General features: G+C 43.0%; 1 protein-coding gene across 1 annotated transcript; it reads left to right on the forward strand.

The window, feature by feature from the left end:
- Positions 1-1,503: 1,503 nt before the first annotated feature.
- On the forward strand, positions 1,504-16,897 carry LOC107570707 (uncharacterized). The gene is made up of 13 exons (XM_016256969.1): positions 1,504-1,587; positions 1,689-2,030; positions 2,122-2,472; positions 2,896-3,000; positions 3,101-3,196; positions 3,384-3,476; positions 13,668-13,742; positions 14,212-14,325; positions 14,550-14,615; positions 14,937-15,032; positions 15,376-15,456; positions 16,525-16,629; positions 16,890-16,897. Exons 1-13 carry the CDS (start codon positions 1,533-1,535, stop codon positions 16,895-16,897), a joined length of 1,587 nt encoding a protein of 528 aa, XP_016112455.1. The 5' UTR covers positions 1,504-1,532.
- The last annotated feature ends 1,625 nt before the right edge of the window (positions 16,898-18,522 follow it).

Consider the following 18,522-nt stretch of genomic DNA (forward strand, 5'->3'; position numbering starts at 1 on the left):
GTATATGTTTGGTTGACTGTATTTTATTCTGATAATGAAGAGGCTACAGCGTTTGCAATGCTGTAGGACTATATGAAAGGCGCATTTCTCTCGTACTGCAGATATGGCTAATCAGCATCGTCAACTTCATCTTTGCATAATAATAATAATAATAATACAAGGAAGGAATAACTGACAACGTGCTGTTGAATTACAGAAAGAAAGAAAAAAACAAGGTACCGTCATGAAGTTCTTGTTTGGCAAAATTAATATAAGCTATTCTGTGTCTCAAGACAAGCTCAATTAGAACAAGTTCAATAAAACATCTTTATTATAGGCTATTTCTACGGTAGAGGAAATAGCCTAACCAAAAAGAAACAAAGAAAACACAATGTAACATTCACAGAACCGTACTGATGGAATGCGCACATGTGACTGGGGCTAGTGCCATCTAGTGGTGGCTGATGTTCTGTGTCTCAGCTGCGCGTGGATCGCGAGCTGTGTGTGTGTGGATTGGGCAAGGCTAAAAGGGCGGAACGAAAGTCTCAAAATTCAAATGAATCAAATAGAATCGACTCAGAAGAGACGTGAATTAATGCACGCGCGTCGCCTGATCCACAAATGCACATTTTAATCGCTACATGCACAAATTATGATACTTTAATACAAACTATAACATTTGTATTCACAAATATGTCTCTACTTGAAGAAAATGCTGCACATGAATGTAATTCTTAACTCTGCAGACACCGGTTGAAAGGCATTTGTTTCAGTGTAGTGACGCACATTTGCAAATTTTTCAAATCGAGTACACGATAATGAATTGCACTGGGCCTTGTTCGTTGGTAGTTGTGTGTGTGAGCGTCGTGAAATGCTGTAAACTGCGAAAATGAAGTCTCAAAATCCAAATGAACCGAACAAGATCAACGCGAACTAGACGTCAATTAATGCACGCGTGTCACCTGATCCACATATGCACAGAATCCTTTTTGCATGAGCAATTTATGATATATTAATGCAGAACAGAACATTTTTATTCGAAAACATGTCTGTATTTGTACAAATCCCTGCACAATCATTTAATCCTGAATTCCACAGACTCAAATTGAAAGGCATTTGTTTGTGGTTAGTAAGATACATGTATAAAATGTATGCAGTACATGAATAATTGTGCGTGCGTCTATTAATCATTTTGAGTCTAATATCATCCCATACTTTATGTTTGTAAAATATCGACGTCTAAATTTAAGAGCTGGATAACCAAATGCAGAACACAAACAAGAAGAGGAGCTTTCCCAGTTTCTATTTGCTAAACACAATTAGAGTTTAACAAATATAAACCTCAATTCTGAGGTTTCATCCTCAGAAGAATCAACAAGAAAGCCAACAGAATGTGATATTTCAGCGCTTGTTCTTATCAGTTCAACGAATCAAGTTTGGACGCGCTTAATTCAAAAAAGCGAAAGTGAAAGTGTTTCTTCAGGCGTGTCTTCCCGTGCTCTCGTTTTCATGATAATTTATTATCTTATGTTAGTTTTGTCTAATTTTAATACATGATGGACATTCTTACCTGTATTTTTATGTCAATACTTATGATGGTCGCTGATGGTGCGTATTTTCAGCTTACGTTATTACGCGAAAATAGATTTGCTTCCTTGACTTTTTTTTTTTTTTTTAATAATCAATTTGTCTATTTTTAATTTTGGAAGGGTTCATCGTGCACGGTCCCGCTGGTCCTGTGATTGCTCCTCTGGGATCTTCAGTGGTTTTGCTCTGTTATGTTGATGAACTCTTACTAATGGAGGATCTGGAGGTGGAATGGAGAAGAACAGACTCAGAGGCTCTGGTTCATCTGTATCAAGATGGTGAGAGTCGACCAGAGGCCCAGCAGCAGGAGTATCATGATAGAGCTCATTTCTTTACTGATCAGATCCAACATGGAAACTTCTCTCTCCGTCTGGACAATCTGAGAGCTGAAGATGAGGGACGATACACATGTAGAGTTTACAGTCAGCAGGATTCTGGAGAAACTGTGGTTCAAATAAAACATGGTGAGTGAGAGCCATCTGAATTCTGCTGAAAATATAAATTACATTGGATGTATTTTATGTAATGGAATTTAAACCACTTTTATTCTCTCAGAGTGTTTGCTAGTATCAGGATCAGATCAGTCTGTTTCTGCATATGATGGTGAGGACGTCACTCTGAGCTGCTCTGTAGACTCTTACATCAAACCTGAACACATTGAAAAGGTTTTATGGAGGAAAACAGATGGAAATATTCTGGTTCTGCTCTACCAAAACAATGAGACTTTCTCAGATTCATCAGATGAACAATACAGAGACAGAGTTGAGTTCTTCACTGCTGAGATCCCCAAAGGAAACTTCTCTCTCAGACTGAAGAGTGTCAGAACTGAGGATAAAGGAGTTTACATGTGTTTAGTGTTTGCTGGAGGACTTTCAGCCAATGCAACTGCAGAACTGGAGCAACTGGGTGAGTCGACAAACAAAACAAACATTAAACTATGTCTATTTCCACTAAATTTAAATGAACAACATAGTTGGCAATGGCAATTTTTATTAGCTCCGCCCACCATTCAAATAATATGAACATACTGCTTTTGACATGGACAGTGAACCGTGTCTATCATTATTTACTTGCAGTTGGTGTGAACGAGATGCTGTTTTTTTCTTATAGTTAAAACAGTTTCTATTTAGAAAGATTTAAAACGTAAAGAGCAAATAACTTTTAACAATTAATGTAAGTAGATGCTGCCAAAATATAATAGTTGTAGGAATCTATTTAAAGAATGAATTGTCTTAATTGCAAACCTCCTTATTATTTCTCTATAAGAAACTATGACTTAATATACCAAGTTGATTCAGTGAAGTTATACCTGATGTTTGTGTTTCACAGGTTTCTCTTCTTGGCACATAGCTGTGTTATTTTTCTGTTTTGCTGCTACATCTGGAGCTGTGCTTCTGCTCTGCTCTCTGAACTACTGCAGATCAAAAAACACTGGTATGTTTGAAATATTTTTTTTTTGTGTGATTTAACTCTGTATATTTCACTGTAAGTGTTTTATTAATTTAACTGTGATTATTCTGCATCTTCTCTCCAGTCAACAGCAGCATAATCTGGAATCTTCAGGTTTCTCTGGTCTTTTATCCAAACATCTGTATGTTCTTTGCCTTCATGCTTTGGGGCTTTACTGAAGGTGAGTGCAGTAGTTTAGTGTTCTTAGTTATGTTTGTAAATATGAAAAATAATATTAATATAATCTTAATAATATGGTAGATTTTATTTGTCTTCTGTTCATAATGTTGTACAGATTTTTCTCATCCCTGATTCACATGTTTGTGTGTATTTTCTATAATGGTCCATAATTAAATATTCTGTTCCAGGATCTCTGCATGAGACTGTCACCTGCTGTGCTTTTTATATTCTGAGACCTGAAATGTTGATTTGGGCTTTGCGCTATTTAAAGTTTATTCAAGGTACGTTAGGATTTTTTAAGAAGCTCAGTAAATGCATTTTGTATATTAAGACATTGCATTACAATATTGTTAGTGATTAATTCTATTGCATTCAAATACATTAAAATGTCAGTTCCTGAAGCATCTGTTACTGTTACTGGCAGTTACTGGCAGCAATGTTGAATGTGTCAGGAAAATTGTAGATTTTGTAGTGACATAATCTTTGACCTACCCACAACTTAACACTGCTTAAATGCTGAGTACATAGTAATGACATGAATCTTGTTAATAAAAATATTCGGTTGGAAACTGTCAAGTATGAGTATGTTGATGGGTATTGAAAATACATGGTTTTATTTTTTTACTGCATGCCTAAGAAACGTCTCAGTTACGTATGTAACCCTCGTTCCCTGAAGGAGGGAACAGAGACGTCACGTCAGTGACCGACGAATTGGGATCTCGCTTAGCGAGACCAATCCACTTTTACCGAGTGTAAACTAAACGAGCCAATGCACATTGGCATGCGATGATTGCATCCAGCTGCCGCTGATCACAGCATGAGCATAAAAAGGCAGCCGGTGCAACGCATACCAGGTTTTCGCTGAGGAGCCGAGCCGGTGACCTGGACGCTCAGCGGTGGTACAGCAGCCGTGGCGACGGGACGTGACATCTCCGTTCCCTCCTTCAGGGAACGAGGGTTACATACGTAACCAAGACGTTCCCTTTCAGTCGGTCACTCTCCACGTCACGTCGGTGACCGACGAATTGGAATCCCTAACAAAGCGCCATGGACGCTGCCCCTTCCACCATCCTGTGCGACCCCTTTTTGGTGTAGGCCGGGGCTCGCAACAAGAAGACCAGTCACTGTTGTTGTAGCACTATCCATTCAGTGAGATTGGATAACACTGGGAAAATGTACCTGTACCATTTGGAACAGGAATGTTGCGGAAGCCCCATCCTTCCCGAAGGAGGTTTTCGGAAGCACTTTAGGTGCATATGGAAGATTAGAGGTGATTATAACCCTCTTGGAAATGGCAGAAGTCTGCCGGAGAAACACGGGCTCTGAGGCTATACTGTGGACTTTACACATATGAGATCCACTTAGGTCTCTACATATGGAACCCAGAACCTCTACTGGTTCTCATGGATTCATCGAGTGAGGGCCTGGCGCCAGACGTTCCGCCACGTCTGGCTGCCGAGGGGATGGAGGAGCTCGACAGGGTCTACAGTACGGACACTCTGGAGCAGTTTTAGCAAGCCAACACTAAACCAGGGCCTCACAGTGCCTCTACCCGTCTGAGGTGAGAACACAGGAGGATACCGGCTCCACATGAAGGCTATAGAATCTAGCGAACGTGTTGGGGGTCGCCCAGCCCGCAGCTCTACAATACCTGTCAGCGAGGTGCCACGAGCCAGCGCCCAGGAGGATGCAACACTTCTAGTAGAGTCAGCTCACAACCTGAGCGGGCAGGGCACACACTGTGCCTGATAAGCCAGGGTGATGGTATCCACAATCCAGTGTGCCATCCTCTGCTTAGAGATGGCCTTCCCCTTCTGCCGGCCTCCGTAACAGACAAAGAGCTGGTCTGGGGACCTAAAGATTTGTGTCTGGTCTACGTACCATCTCAAGGCTCGGATGGGACAAAGCAAAGCTAGGGCTGGGTCTGCCTCCTCCGGGGGCAGCGCTTGCAGGTTCACTACCTGATCCCTGAAGGGGGTAGTAGGAACCTTGGGCACATAACCGGGGCCGGGGCCTCAGGATTACCTGGGAGTGAGCCGGCCCAAACTCTAGGCACAAATCATCGACCGAAAATGTGTGCAGGTCCCCTACCCTCTTGATGGAGGCCAGTGCAAGCAGGAGTAGAGTTTTCATTGAAAGAAACTTTAGCTCGACTGACTGCAAAGGCTCAAATGGGCCCTGCTGTAGTGCTTTGAGCACTAGAGAAAGGTCCCAAGAGGGTATAGAGGGGGGCTGGGGAGGATTTAACCTTCTCGCCCCCATAAGGAACCTGATGACCAGGTCATGCTTCCCTACCGACTTCCCTTTCACAGGGTCATGGTTGGCAGCAATTGCAGCGACATAGACTTTAAAAGTGGAGGGAGACAGCCTTCCCTCCAGTGTTAATTTCGTCAATGAAGATGACGACGAAAAATATTCGTTAACGAACATTTTTTCTGTGACCAAGACGAGACGTTGACGAGCTAAAACTAATATCTTATGATAAAATCTATGTCAAAATTTATGCCGCGTCTTCGTTAACAAGACGAGGTGGAACTATAATGTTATTTGAGGACTACCGGGCATTCAAAATACATCCTATAGGCTACTGTCTTGTCCTTCAAAATGTGCATCCCTGTCATTGGATTGCAATCGGATTGCATATCGGATTGGCGTTTGCATATCTAGTCTAAGTATGGCAGCCGCAGTGGATGGATAGGCTACCAAAATGCGAACTAGTGATCTGAAACAATGGCCTCAGCACTGGAAAGGGTAGGGATAAGGTGACCAGATGTCCCGTTTTTCCCGGTAATCACAATTCGTTGTCGATTAACTTAAAAGTTGGGATAGGCTGAATTGCATGGATATAAGTGCTCTCTCTCGCGCACGCTCCACTTTTTCAGTTCTCAAATACAACGTGCGATCAGTTCTCAGTGCACAAATACACACACAGCAGTCCAAATGTCTATCGGGTAGAGTATCTCACATAAATACAGTCGATTATGGATGAAGTGAACGTAAACAGGTGGGTGAAAAAAACTGAACGTGTGTCAGTATTAAATGCATGCCTTCCGTCTTAAAGGGACAGCATTCCTAATTAAGTACCTATCCGTGTCATTAATGTTAACCAACAAAAGATGTTAAATAAAAATGTTAAGTAAGCCTACTGTATCTGAAAAATTTGTTTAATTTGTATCTCTTTCGTATGTGTCTTATTGTCTTATTCTGCTTCTTTTTCAAAAATTATAAATTATATATATATATATATATGAAAAACTATAATTTTCATAAGTTGCTCCCTTTTCACTACTGTTAAAGGGATATTTCACTCAAAAATTAAAATTGTCATCATTTATTAAATTTTTAAAAAAATTTCTTCCTTAATTTATTTGGTCTAAAGAGAGAAGAATTAATGACACTTTTTGTTTAAAGACTACATATAAAATAACTACCAAAATAAATGTTGTTAACTGCAGTTTGACTAAAAGTAATGACTAAAAGTTGACAAAAATGCAATGACTTTTTGTCAACTAAAGCTAGACTAAAACTATGAAAGACTCAAATGACTAAAATGTGACTTAGAATATTAAGCATTTTCGTCTCAAGATAAAGACTAAGACTAAATCAAAAATGCCTGTCAAAATTAACACTGCTTCGCTCCAACCCTTGCTGCAAAAAGAAAAGCACGACCCTGATTGGGCATTTCAATTTAATTCAATTCAAGTTTATTTGTATAGCGCTTTTCATAATACAAATCGTTGCAAAGCAACTTTACAGCAAATCAGTGGTGATTGTCAGTTAATGTACATATGGCAGAAATGTACGGAACAATCAATTAAAGACTCCACTATTAACAGCAATTATTATATGATGCCATCAAACTTATAGCAAAATGTGGTAGTTCTGTATGTTGTTTCATGGTTGGCATTATCTGAGATCCTCTGAGGGGTTGGCATCACCTCTTCTCAGGTGTTCTGGATCCAGACTGAACCTTGTGTAAATCCATCCCGTGGCAAAAACAGAGAAACAAATAGAGACATAATTAGCGCAGCTGCTGTTCCAACCTAGTAAAATTAATGTGTTTAACCCAAGCTAAAGAAAAATAATGTGCTTTTGATCAGATATAACTGCAATACAAGATTATGAGATGCATTATTTGAATGCTTGGCCAAAGAGATGTGTCTTTAATCTAGATTTAAACAGAGAGAGTGTGTCTGAACCCCAAACATTATCAGGAAGGCTATTCCAGAGTTTGGGAGCCAAATGCGAAAAGGGCTCTACCTCCTTTAGTGGACTTTGCTATCCTAGGCACTACCAATAGTCCAGAGTTTTACGACCTTAAGGAACGTGATGGATTGTAGTGTGGTAGAAGACTAGTTAGGTACGCAGGAGCTATCCCATTAAGTGCCTTGTATGTAAGTAATAATATTTTGTAACTGATACAGAACTTAATAGGTAGCCAGTGCAGAGACTGTAAAATTGGGGTAATATGATCATATTTTATTGACCTGGTAAGGACTCTAGCCGCTGCATTTTGGACTACCTGTAGCTTGTTTATTGAAGATGCAGGACAACCACCTAGCAGTGAATTACAATAGTCCAGTCTAGAGGTCATGAATGCATGAACTAGCTTTTCTGCATTAGAAACAGGCAACATGTTTAGTAGCCTACCAATGTTTCTAAGATGGAAGAATGCTGTTTTTATAACATGGGAAATATGATTTTTTCAAGTTGCAGATTTTTTTAAGTTTCAAGTTGAAGACAAGTTGCTATCTAATATAACACCCAGATTTTTGACTGTAGAGGAAGTAACAGTACATCCGTCTAGTTGGAAATTGTAATCCAAGAGATTCTGTGTACTGCTTTTTGGTCCAATAAGTAATATCTCTGTCTTATCCGAATTTAATAGGACCAATCTTTTAAATTTTTAACACACTCTGTTAGTTCATCAGCATAACAGTGGAAACTAATCCAGTATTTTCTAATAATATTACCAAGGGGCAACATGTATATTGAAAATAGCAGAGGACCTAGGACAGATCCTTGTGGCACTCCATATTTTACTGGTTATAATTGAGATGACTCCCCATTTAAATTAACAAAGTTTTTGGGGGTCTTCTCGGTCTTCTCGGCGAGAAGAACACCACTCGACGAACAGGTTCCACTTCAAGGCGTAAGCGTGTCTCGTAGACAGTGCTCTCGCCGAAGTGATGGTGTCAACTACCTGCTGGGGTAGGTCACCTAGAACCTACGCCATTCCAGGGACCAGACATGAAATTTCCAGAGGTCTGGACGTGGGTGCCACAGGGTGCCCCGTCTCTGAGTCAGTAGATCCTTCCTCAGAAGAATCTGCCAGGGAGGGGCTGTCACAAGGAGCATTACTTCCGGGAACCAGGTCCGATTGGGCCAATAAGCCGCCACGAGCAGGACCTGCTCCTCGTCCTCACTGATCTTGCACAGTGTGCAAGAAGGCTCACTGGGGGAAACGCATACTTGCGCAGGCCCCGCGGCCAACTGTGTGCCAGTGCGTCCGTGCCGAGTGTTCCCTCGGTCAGGGAGTAGAACAACTGACAGTGAGAGGTTTCTAGAGAGGCAAACAGGTCTACCTGAGTGGCTCCAAAACATCTCCAAATCAGCTGGACCATCTGGGGGTGGAGTCTCCATTCTCCTGGGAGCGAAGCTCATGACAGCTCGTCGGCCTTATAGTTGAGCAGACCCGGAATGTGAATGGCACGAAGTGACCTCAGAACCTTCCGACTCCAAAGGAGGAGGCCAAATCATCTAGATAGTTGAGGATGTGAACACCCTGCTCTCTGAGGGGAACAAGAGCCCAATCCGCAAGTTTCTTGAAGACATGGGGAGACAGGGACAGCCCGAAGGGCAGGACCTTGTACTTATATGCACGTCCTTCAAACGTGAACCGCAGAAATGGTCTGTGGCGCGGCAGGATCGACACATGAAAGTATGCATCCTTCAGGTCGATCGCTGCAAACCAATCTCGGTGCCAGATGCATGTCGGATGCCGAAGATGTGCTTCTGCGTCAAAATCTTGAAGGGTAACCGGTGAAGGGCCCGGTTCAAGACATGCAGATCCAAGCTTGGTCGTGACCCCTCGCCTTTCTTGGCTACGTCTTCATATTGGCTGGAGGGATTGGCTCTATCGCGTCCTTTGCCAGTAGGACTGCGATCTCCACACACAAGACAGGAGCATTGGCCGCCTTCACTGCTGTGAAGCAGATGCTACTGACCTTGGGGGGACGCCGGGCAAACTGAATCGCATAGCCGAGGCTGATGGTCCGCAGAAGCCAGTGAGATGGGCTGGGTAGCGCTAGCCAGGCACCCAGATACCGTGCAAGTGGGACCAGTGGAACCACCACCGTACCCGCAGTGGGGCAGCGAGGTGGAATGCAGGGACCCAACTCGGGCGGCTCGTGGGCGGACCGAAGAGGGGTCTGAGTGTGCAGTGCAATGCTTACCTGGTTCCACGGTTTGGCAGAGGGTACTTAAGTAGGGCCTTTGATGATGCTCTCAAACCGCCTAGTGCTGCCTGCTGGTGAGAGAGGAAGATGAGTATGGTCCAGTGTTGGTCCGTCCGCGACTCTCCGTGCCCTCTTGGGATCCAGAGACAGAGAAAGCCGCTCTCTCGTCGAGATTTTTGGAAACCAGATTCTCCACCTGGCCCTCCTCCGGTGGAGGGAGAGGTACATTCACCATCCCCCAAAGAGCAGTTCCCTCTCTCTCTGGGTCGCCCGTCCCGGGGCCTCTTGCTCTTCCGCTCACTGCCAGGTTTGACGGGGGCCTGGATGGTCGGGGCGGCCTGCCTATGCCCAGCTCCACGGTGCCACTTGCTCGAGGCTGCTGAGAATGTGACACAAGAGCTGGGGTTGACGCAGGGGGCCGCCCTCGGCGACAAGCAGGCTGGGGCATTGCGACCGGCGGACGGGTGGAGGCAGCAGCTGCCCGCCGGGGTAGGATGTGAAGAATCGCCTCAGTCTGCTTCTGTGCTGCTGAGAACTGCTGGGCAAAGCTCTTGATCGCGTCGCCGAAGAGGCCGGTCTGGGACACGAGAAGAACACCACTCGACGAACAGGTTCCACTTCAAGGCGTAAGCGTGTCTCGTAGACAGTGCTCTCGCCGAAGTGATGGTGTCAACTACCTGCTGGGGTAGGTCACCTAGAACCTACGCCATTCCAGGGACCAGACATGAAATTTCCAGAGGTCTGGACGTGGGTGCCACAGGGTGCCCCGTCTCTGAGTCAGTAGATCCTTCCTCAGAAGAATCTGCCAGGGAGGGGCTGTCACAAGGAGCATTACTTCCGGGAACCAGGTCCGATTGGGCCAATAAGCCGCCACGAGCAGGACCTGCTCCTCGTCCTCACTGATCTTGCACAGTGTGCAAGAAGGCTCACTGGGGGAAACGCATACTTGCGCAGGCCCCGCGGCCAACTGTGTGCCAGTGCGTCCGTGCCGAGTGTTCCCTCGGTCAGGGAGTAGAACAACTGACAGTGAGAGGTTTCTAGAGAGGCAAACAGGTCTACCTGAGTGGCTCCAAAACATCTCCAAATCAGCTGGACCATCTGGGGGTGGAGTCTCCATTCTCCTGGGAGCGAAGCTCATGACAGCTCGTCGGCCTTATAGTTGAGCAGACCCGGAATGTGAATGGCACGAAGTGACCTCAGAACCTTCCGACTCCAAAGGAGGAGGCCAAATCATCTAGATAGTTGAGGATGTGAACACCCTGCTCTCTGAGGGGAACAAGAGCCCAATCCGCAAGTTTCTTGAAGACATGGGGAGACAGGGACAGCCCGAAGGGCAGGACCTTGTACTTATATGCACGTCCTTCAAACGTGAACCGCAGAAATGGTCTGTGGCGCGGCAGGATCGACACATGAAAGTATGCATCCTTCAGGTCGATCGCTGCAAACCAATCTCGGTGCCAGATGCATGTCGGATGCCGAAGATGTGCTTCTGCGTCAAAATCTTGAAGGGTAACCGGTGAAGGGCCCGGTTCAAGACATGCAGATCCAAGATTGGTCGTGACCCATCGCCTTTCTTGGCTACAATGAAGTAGGGGCTGTAAAACCCCGTCTTCATATTGGCTGGAGGGATTGGCTCTATCGCGTCCTTTGCCAGTAGGACTGCGATCTCCACACACAAGACAGGAGCATTGGCCGCCTTCACTGCTGTGAAGCAGATGCTACTGAACTTGGGGGGACGCCGGGCAAACTGAATCGCATAGCCGAGGCTGATGGTCCGCAGAAGCCAGTGAGATGGGCTGGGTAGCGCTAGCCAGGCACCCAGATACCGTGCAAGTGGGACCAGTGGAACCACCACCGTACCCGCAGTGGGGCAGCGAGGTGGAATGCAGGGACCCAACTCGGGCGGCTCGTGGGCGGACCGAAGAGGGGTCTGAGTGTGCAGTGCAATGCTTACCTGGTTCCACGGTTTGGCAGAGGGTACTTAAGTAGGGCCTTTGATGATGCTCTCAAACCGCCTAGTGCTGCCTGCTGGTGAGAGAGGAAGATGAGTATGGTCCAGTGTTGGTCCGTCCGCGACTCTCCGTGCCCTCTTGGGATCCAGAGACAGAGAAAGCCGCTCTCTCGTCGAGATTTTTGGAAACCAGATTCTCCACCTGGCCCTCCTCCGGTGGAGGGAGAGGTACATTCACCATCCCCCAAAGAGCAGTTCCCTCTCTCTCTGGGTCGCCCGTCCCGGGGCCTCTTGCTCTTCCGCTCACTGCCAGGTTTGACGGGGGCCTGGATGGTCGGGGCGGCCTGCCTATGCCCAGCTCCACGGTGCCACTTGCTCGAGGCTGCTGAGAATGTGACACAAGAGCTGGGGTTGACGCAGGGGGCCGCCCTCGGCGACAAGCAGGCTGGGGCATTGCGACCGGCGGACGGGTGGAGGCAGCAGCTGCCCGCCGGGGTAGGATGTGAAGAATCGCCTCAGTCTGCTTCTGTGCTGCTGAGAACTGCTGGGCAAAGCTCTTGATCGCGTCGCCGAAGAGGCCGGTCTGGGACACAGGGGCATTGAGGAACCGTATTTTGTCGGCGTCCCTCATGTCGGCCAGACACAGCCAGAGATGATGACCTGGTGAGCTCCTCATGCACCTCCGGGAAGAAAGGCACCGGGGCGGGGCGCTGAGAACCACCGTGAGCAACCTCGAGAAACCCATCGTCCAACCTCAAGGGCTCGGGACGCGGTGGAGGTTTCCACTCGAGCCCTACCCTCTCAGCGGCCCGGGAAAGCATAGCTGTCATCTCCGGATCCGATTCAGGCGTTGCCACCATCCCAGAGGGTGGCAGCGCAGCCGAATCTTCCTCTCCAGAGAGCTCTCCCTCCGATGCAGTGATCGACATCCGGTCGTCGGGAGAAGCACCGAAGGATACCCATGGTACACTCTTTGAAGAGGGCCCAGCACATTCCTCTGGTGACTCGACTGGTTGCGTAGAATTAGAGGAGTGATGGTCCCCCAAGGGTTGGTTCCCTGAAGGGTTTGCCACCACTGTAACCCTCAGAATGCCCGTGCTACTGCCCGAAGCAGCCCTCGCCTGGCTGCCACCAGAACGAACACTAGATCGCGGCAGAAGCAATGGAGTTCCACCCCCTGGAGGAAACGGAGCCTGGCCCGCAGCTCCGAGATGGTTATCTTCCCGCAATGGGAACATGACTCATCCACGAATGCCACCTCAGCGTGTTTAATGCTCAGACACGTAAGGCAGCGATCGTGACCATCACCTGGCACCAGGTAACGACCGCATCCAGAAACGCACGAGTGAAACGGCATCTTTAAAAAGACGATCCGTCGTCTTTACAAAGACGCACCCATGTAAGCTCTTTTAAAGAAATAGGCTCTTTCAGGCAAATGCTCTTTTAGGTGCTGAGACGCACAGGGGAAATGGCCGCTTGCAGCATGAGAGGGGGTAGTGCAGCCTGAAGTGCGCAACCCACTCGACACAGGAACGACCACCGCTGAAGCGCCGTCCGCCAACACAAAAAGCTCCCTAGAGCGCGTTGAACTCGTCATCACAAACAAGGATATTGGTAGGGGCAGAACAATGTTATCGCTCGGCTCCGAAGCGAAAAGCTGGTGTGCATTGCACCGGCTGCCTTTTAATGCTCACGCTGTGATCAGCGGCAGCTGGATGCAATCATCGCATGCCAATGTGGATTGACCCGTTTAGTTTACACTCGAAGTGGATTGGTCTCTTTAAGCAAAATCCCAATTCGTCGGTCACTGACGTGACGTCGAGAGTGACCGACTGAAAGGGAACCTAGTTATACAGTATCTGAGGTATTTGGATTCTGCAGGGTGATGCACAGCCATGCTTCGGTGTTTCACTTTGCAAGTAAAAAAATGCTGTTCTCCATTGACAGAGATATTACATAATTTAGTCAATCAGGAAATAACTAACTAATAATACAGTTCCATGGCAGTGCATTAGTGCTTTACAAAATATTAATTTGATGTTTTCAACTCTTTCTGTCTACAGGCAACTTTAAATCATGGATCAGGTTTTTCAGAATAACAAGAGAATTTGCTGTTTTTACGGTCGTTGTTTATTCAGGTAGGAAAATTCAAATTTCACATAACAGATGCCATCTTCATTATTTTGACATTAGCAGTAGCTATATTTCCTTCAAAACTTGTGCACAAAATTAGAATATTGCATAAAACATTTGCAAATAAAGCACCATTTCCATCCCATGTGTTGAAGAAAAAAATCATCACTTCTTGGGAAACTGGCACAAGATATCAGTAATTAAGGTTGCTGCAACCGGAGAAGCTTGTGGCTCTTTTTTCCTTTCACAGTAAATGACTTGTGCCTCAGTGCACAGATGAAACACAATAACAAACACTGTCATGTTAGTTCGGATGCCTTATGTTTGGGAATGCATTTGTGTGAGATTGAATTCAGTAAAACATTGTTTAACACACACTGTTCAGTTCATCACATCTTTATGCTGTTCTTGCTCAGGACATCATCTATCTTGTGTGACATTTATTTATTTATTTATTTTGATCTATTTCTATAGTTCTTTTTACCTATGACTGGAGAAAGAGAGCACATGATACAGACACCAAACCTCGCATATTTTCTGCAGTATTATTTGGAATTGTTGTGCTGAGTTGTCTCATCTTGAGTATAGGTAAGAGTCCTTGTATGATCTGATTCCTTATACATTGTTAAAGCTAAATGGTAGAATAAGTATATATGAGCACATATTTATTAGGTTGATAAGTTTATTACCAATGATTTTGTTCAAATACATTTTTAAATTCTACAATTACCAAAAATGATAACCAAATACATAGAGAAGATGCAAACAGTTTCTTTTTAGGCCTAACTGTGTTTGGTATGTTTGTTTTTTAGTTGATGTCTCAAGGCGTCCCAGTCAAGAACGGCCAAGCAGGGCTTCCCAATGCAACCAAACTCTAAGTGAACACAATTTTTTGCAAAGTACTATTAATTCTAGAAAAATGTAGTTTAATATAAACTACGTGTTAATGAGTTGATAAAGCACATGAAAACAAAAGGGGAAAATAAATCTGAAATATATTTCTTGACTGTTACCACAGTCTGTTACTACTTAGACCAACTACAGGAATATCATGTCATCATGTAACATCATGTGACTAAGCCAAAACTGAGACATTTATCTTGTGTAATCAGCAGACCACAGTCATCCCCCACTGTGATTGACTGTATTTGTATACATACCATTAATGCTTGCCTTTCTTCTCTCTCCTTTTTGGTTAGGTTGCAGATACAAGCTCTTTATATTTTGTCTAATTATTTCTATCCTGTCTGATTGTCAACTGTTCCAGTTCATCATCTTATTTATTCCCTCTGAAGGTAACACCTGAATTCTGATCCCTTCATAATTTATGAAACTGACATGCAAAAAGTGGTAAAAATGCCACATACATAGGTTTTTATTCTGTGTTAAAAATAAAAATAAAATACAGTTCAGCCAGTGTCACACCTTGATGTAGAACTTGTAGAATGATATTTTTACATAAATGTACTTAAGTCATTAAGTATTCCACAAGAAAACCACTTCTAGACTCTCTTTTCAGTGATTGAACATTTATGTTTAAGAACTTCTGAGCAATTCATATGATGAGTTTTAATGACACATTATTGACTGTTGATTTGTTTGAATGGGAAATAATGGACTGTTATTCTCTTATTTTAGAAATTTTTGTTGTGGGAGTTGTTCAGCCACTACTGCTTATCTTTATACCACTTTTACCTCGTCTGCAAGCAGAATTCAAATGTAAGCACATGCTAAATTCGTATTCTTGTATTTGTATAGGTGTGGAAAGAGTAAATCACATAATGTTCCTGTATGCATACATTTGTGAGGATTTTATGAATAGAAATACAACCTGTATAATGTTTACTTAAGTCGATATGAAACAGAAGTTGCTGTCCAATTTACAACCAAACTCTGATGTATTTGATTGAAACTACTAAGAAAAAGAAAAACTGGATGTGACTTTATTTTATCCACTGGTTGTTGATTGTATTCTGAAAAGTGAGCAGTGTTTACCAGAATAATAATATAAAAAAAAATTCCACAAAGAAACACAAGAATAAATTGAGCACAATAAGACCAAAAACACGCCTTAAAGGGAAAGCTCACCCAAATATGAAAATTACCCCTTGATTTACTCACCCTCAAGCCATCCTAAGTGTTTTTGACTTTCTTCTTTCAGACAAATACAATCAGAGTTATATAAAGAAATGTACTGGCTCTTCCGAGATTTATAATGGCAGTGAATGGTGGTACAGATTTTGAAGCCCAATAAAGTGCGTCGATCCATCATAAACCATAATCTCGTAATCTCCTCTAATAACTGGCATACGCGAGTACACGAGAGAGTGGCGTTCCAGCAGATGACATAGGACGTAGGCGTACCGTAAGCTCCGGTGAGAATATGCTAGTTTCTCGAAAACCAAGTTTTGTTTACAGCAAAGGAAAACCCATCTCTCTTGGCTCATATCGAAAATCCGATAAGACTGTTAGCGCGTAAGACTGTTAGCGGAAAAATATGCATATTTTTATTACCCAAATGCATCGAGAGGCCTTTATTCACACCCCAGTGGATGGACGCACTTTATTTTGCTTCAAAATCTGGACCACTACCCAGTGCCATTATAAAGATTGGAAGAGCATCATGGGGTAATTTTCATTTTTGGGTGAACTATCCCTTTAAGAACATTAATTAGAAATTTTGATTTCATGCCGACTCTAAATTGATTTGTATCAGACCTGAGATCAGTTTTAGTATGTGGCATGTGAAATTTTAATGAATGCTGATGACCATCTTTACATTCACAGTTCTCCGCCATAGATGGATAACATTATTATGGATAATAACAATAACACTCCTGGATATCATCCTATTGATTTATTTTCTTCTAGCCATATTGGCAAGAGAGAGAGGTATATGTTGCCTTTACTTTTAGTAATTTTTCATATAAAAACATTCTTTATTGTTGTGTATATATATAAAGTTGTAAAGAAAAAGCTTTTTTAAATAGATTTGGTGTGGGACAGCTCGGGGCTGTTTCATAAAACAAGTTTACCAAATAAGCTAGGTTTATTTCAGTTAGTCTGACTTCTTGTCAGTTGATTTGGTTCAAAATAAGTCAGACTAACTGAAATAAGCCTGGCTTATTTGGTAAACTTGTTTTATGAAACAGCCCCCTGATGTAAGGACTAATTGTTGTTGTTGTTATTATTATTATATATCTTGGCCTGGGACAACGATTAATGTATATTTTCTAGATCCAACAGGACATTTTTCTACTTAGTGATATAGTGGTATCCCACATAATAGCTAATAATTTGACATATCTTTAGAGTCCACATAACATTTTTTTGTTTTTGTAAGACATGTTGAGCTGATCAAAATTTCTTGATTTTAATTAACAGAGTACTTGGGATGGACCTGTGTCATTTTATTTATAGAAGTTCTGAAGATGATAGTGGTCTTTAAAGAAAATGTGCAAGGTATTATCCATCACTGACTTAAATGTTTGCTATGTCCTTTATTACCCCATACTGTAATTATAAAAAAGCATACAAATATGGTGCTAAGAAGTAGAAAGTATTTGGTATGTCTTACATATGCAAATAAAAAAATTAAGCACTAACACTATGCTGTTTGTAATTATAATGCATAAATAGTTATATTATTGGTTAATTAATACATAGATATACCACATAAACAATCTGTCATAAAAGCACATTTGTGTTCATTGAAGTAGGAGTACACAACCAATTTACAAAACTAAAGCTAACTGTACCATACAAATGTAGTCTGTGTAGTTTGTGTTTTAACAGAGGCAGAACGTTCAGTAGTCGAGAGACGAAGACAACAGACTGAGGCAAGCCAACAAGTATCAAATGCATGTAATTACTAACTGCTAAATCCTAATACAAATCCAAATCATTTTTTCACATGATTTACTTGTAATTGTATTTATGCTATTTGGCATAAAGCAAATTTGACAGTATTGCATAGAAAAGAGATCTGCATAATTAAAGCAACTATTTGATTGTTTGCTTGTTTTGTGTGCGCGCGCGTGTGTGTGTGTGTGTGTGTGTGTGTTATAGCGTCTCTCTGTAGTGAAATCATGTTCATGTTTGGAGCAGTTGGTCTTGTTTTGTTGAACTCTGTTACACTGACAGCAGAACTGATCCTGAAAGCACGTAAGTGAATATCTATAATTTCTGCAAATAACTGTATATTTGTCTGTACCTGTGTGCATATAATTATTTATATATAATTATGTGTGTGTGTGTGTGTGTGTGTGTAGCATCACACCATTTTTACACAAAAGACCTCGCTGAAAATAAACAGAACCCAGCAGGGTTACATTATGCAAATAATAAAAATTTACCGTTTTGCTTTCAAATGTCCCATGCATCTTTCTATTCAATGTTATTCTTTCATTTTGATTCTTAGGGAATGGTGAGCGTGTCATGAAGGATCTAAGAGTCGTTGTCTTCCCTTCTGAAAGTGTTTTTGCTTTGTATTGGCTGGTTTTACAAATGCATGCTTTCTGTAAGTTTCTTTTCAAATCAATTTTTTTATTTTTATTATTAGACTTTATTACACAACACAATACAGAAGTGACAGTATTGGCAGGGAGAGAGAGATTACATTTATTGTCAAAGGAGAGAGACTTGTTTGACTGTCCAATGCCCCAGCAGTGAACATTATAACATTATATATAATGACTCAAACTCAGGAATGTTAGTATGATTCATGAGCGTGCATTTTGTTTTGAAAGTTTGGTCAAAAAGTGCCAGCAAAATACACATTTTATA

Source organism: Sinocyclocheilus grahami, unplaced genomic scaffold (assembly GCF_001515645.1).
Source record: "Sinocyclocheilus grahami isolate Dianchi unplaced genomic scaffold, SAMN03320097.WGS_v1.1 scaffold1496.1, whole genome shotgun sequence".
NCBI lineage: Eukaryota > Metazoa > Chordata > Actinopteri > Cypriniformes > Cyprinidae > Sinocyclocheilus > Sinocyclocheilus grahami.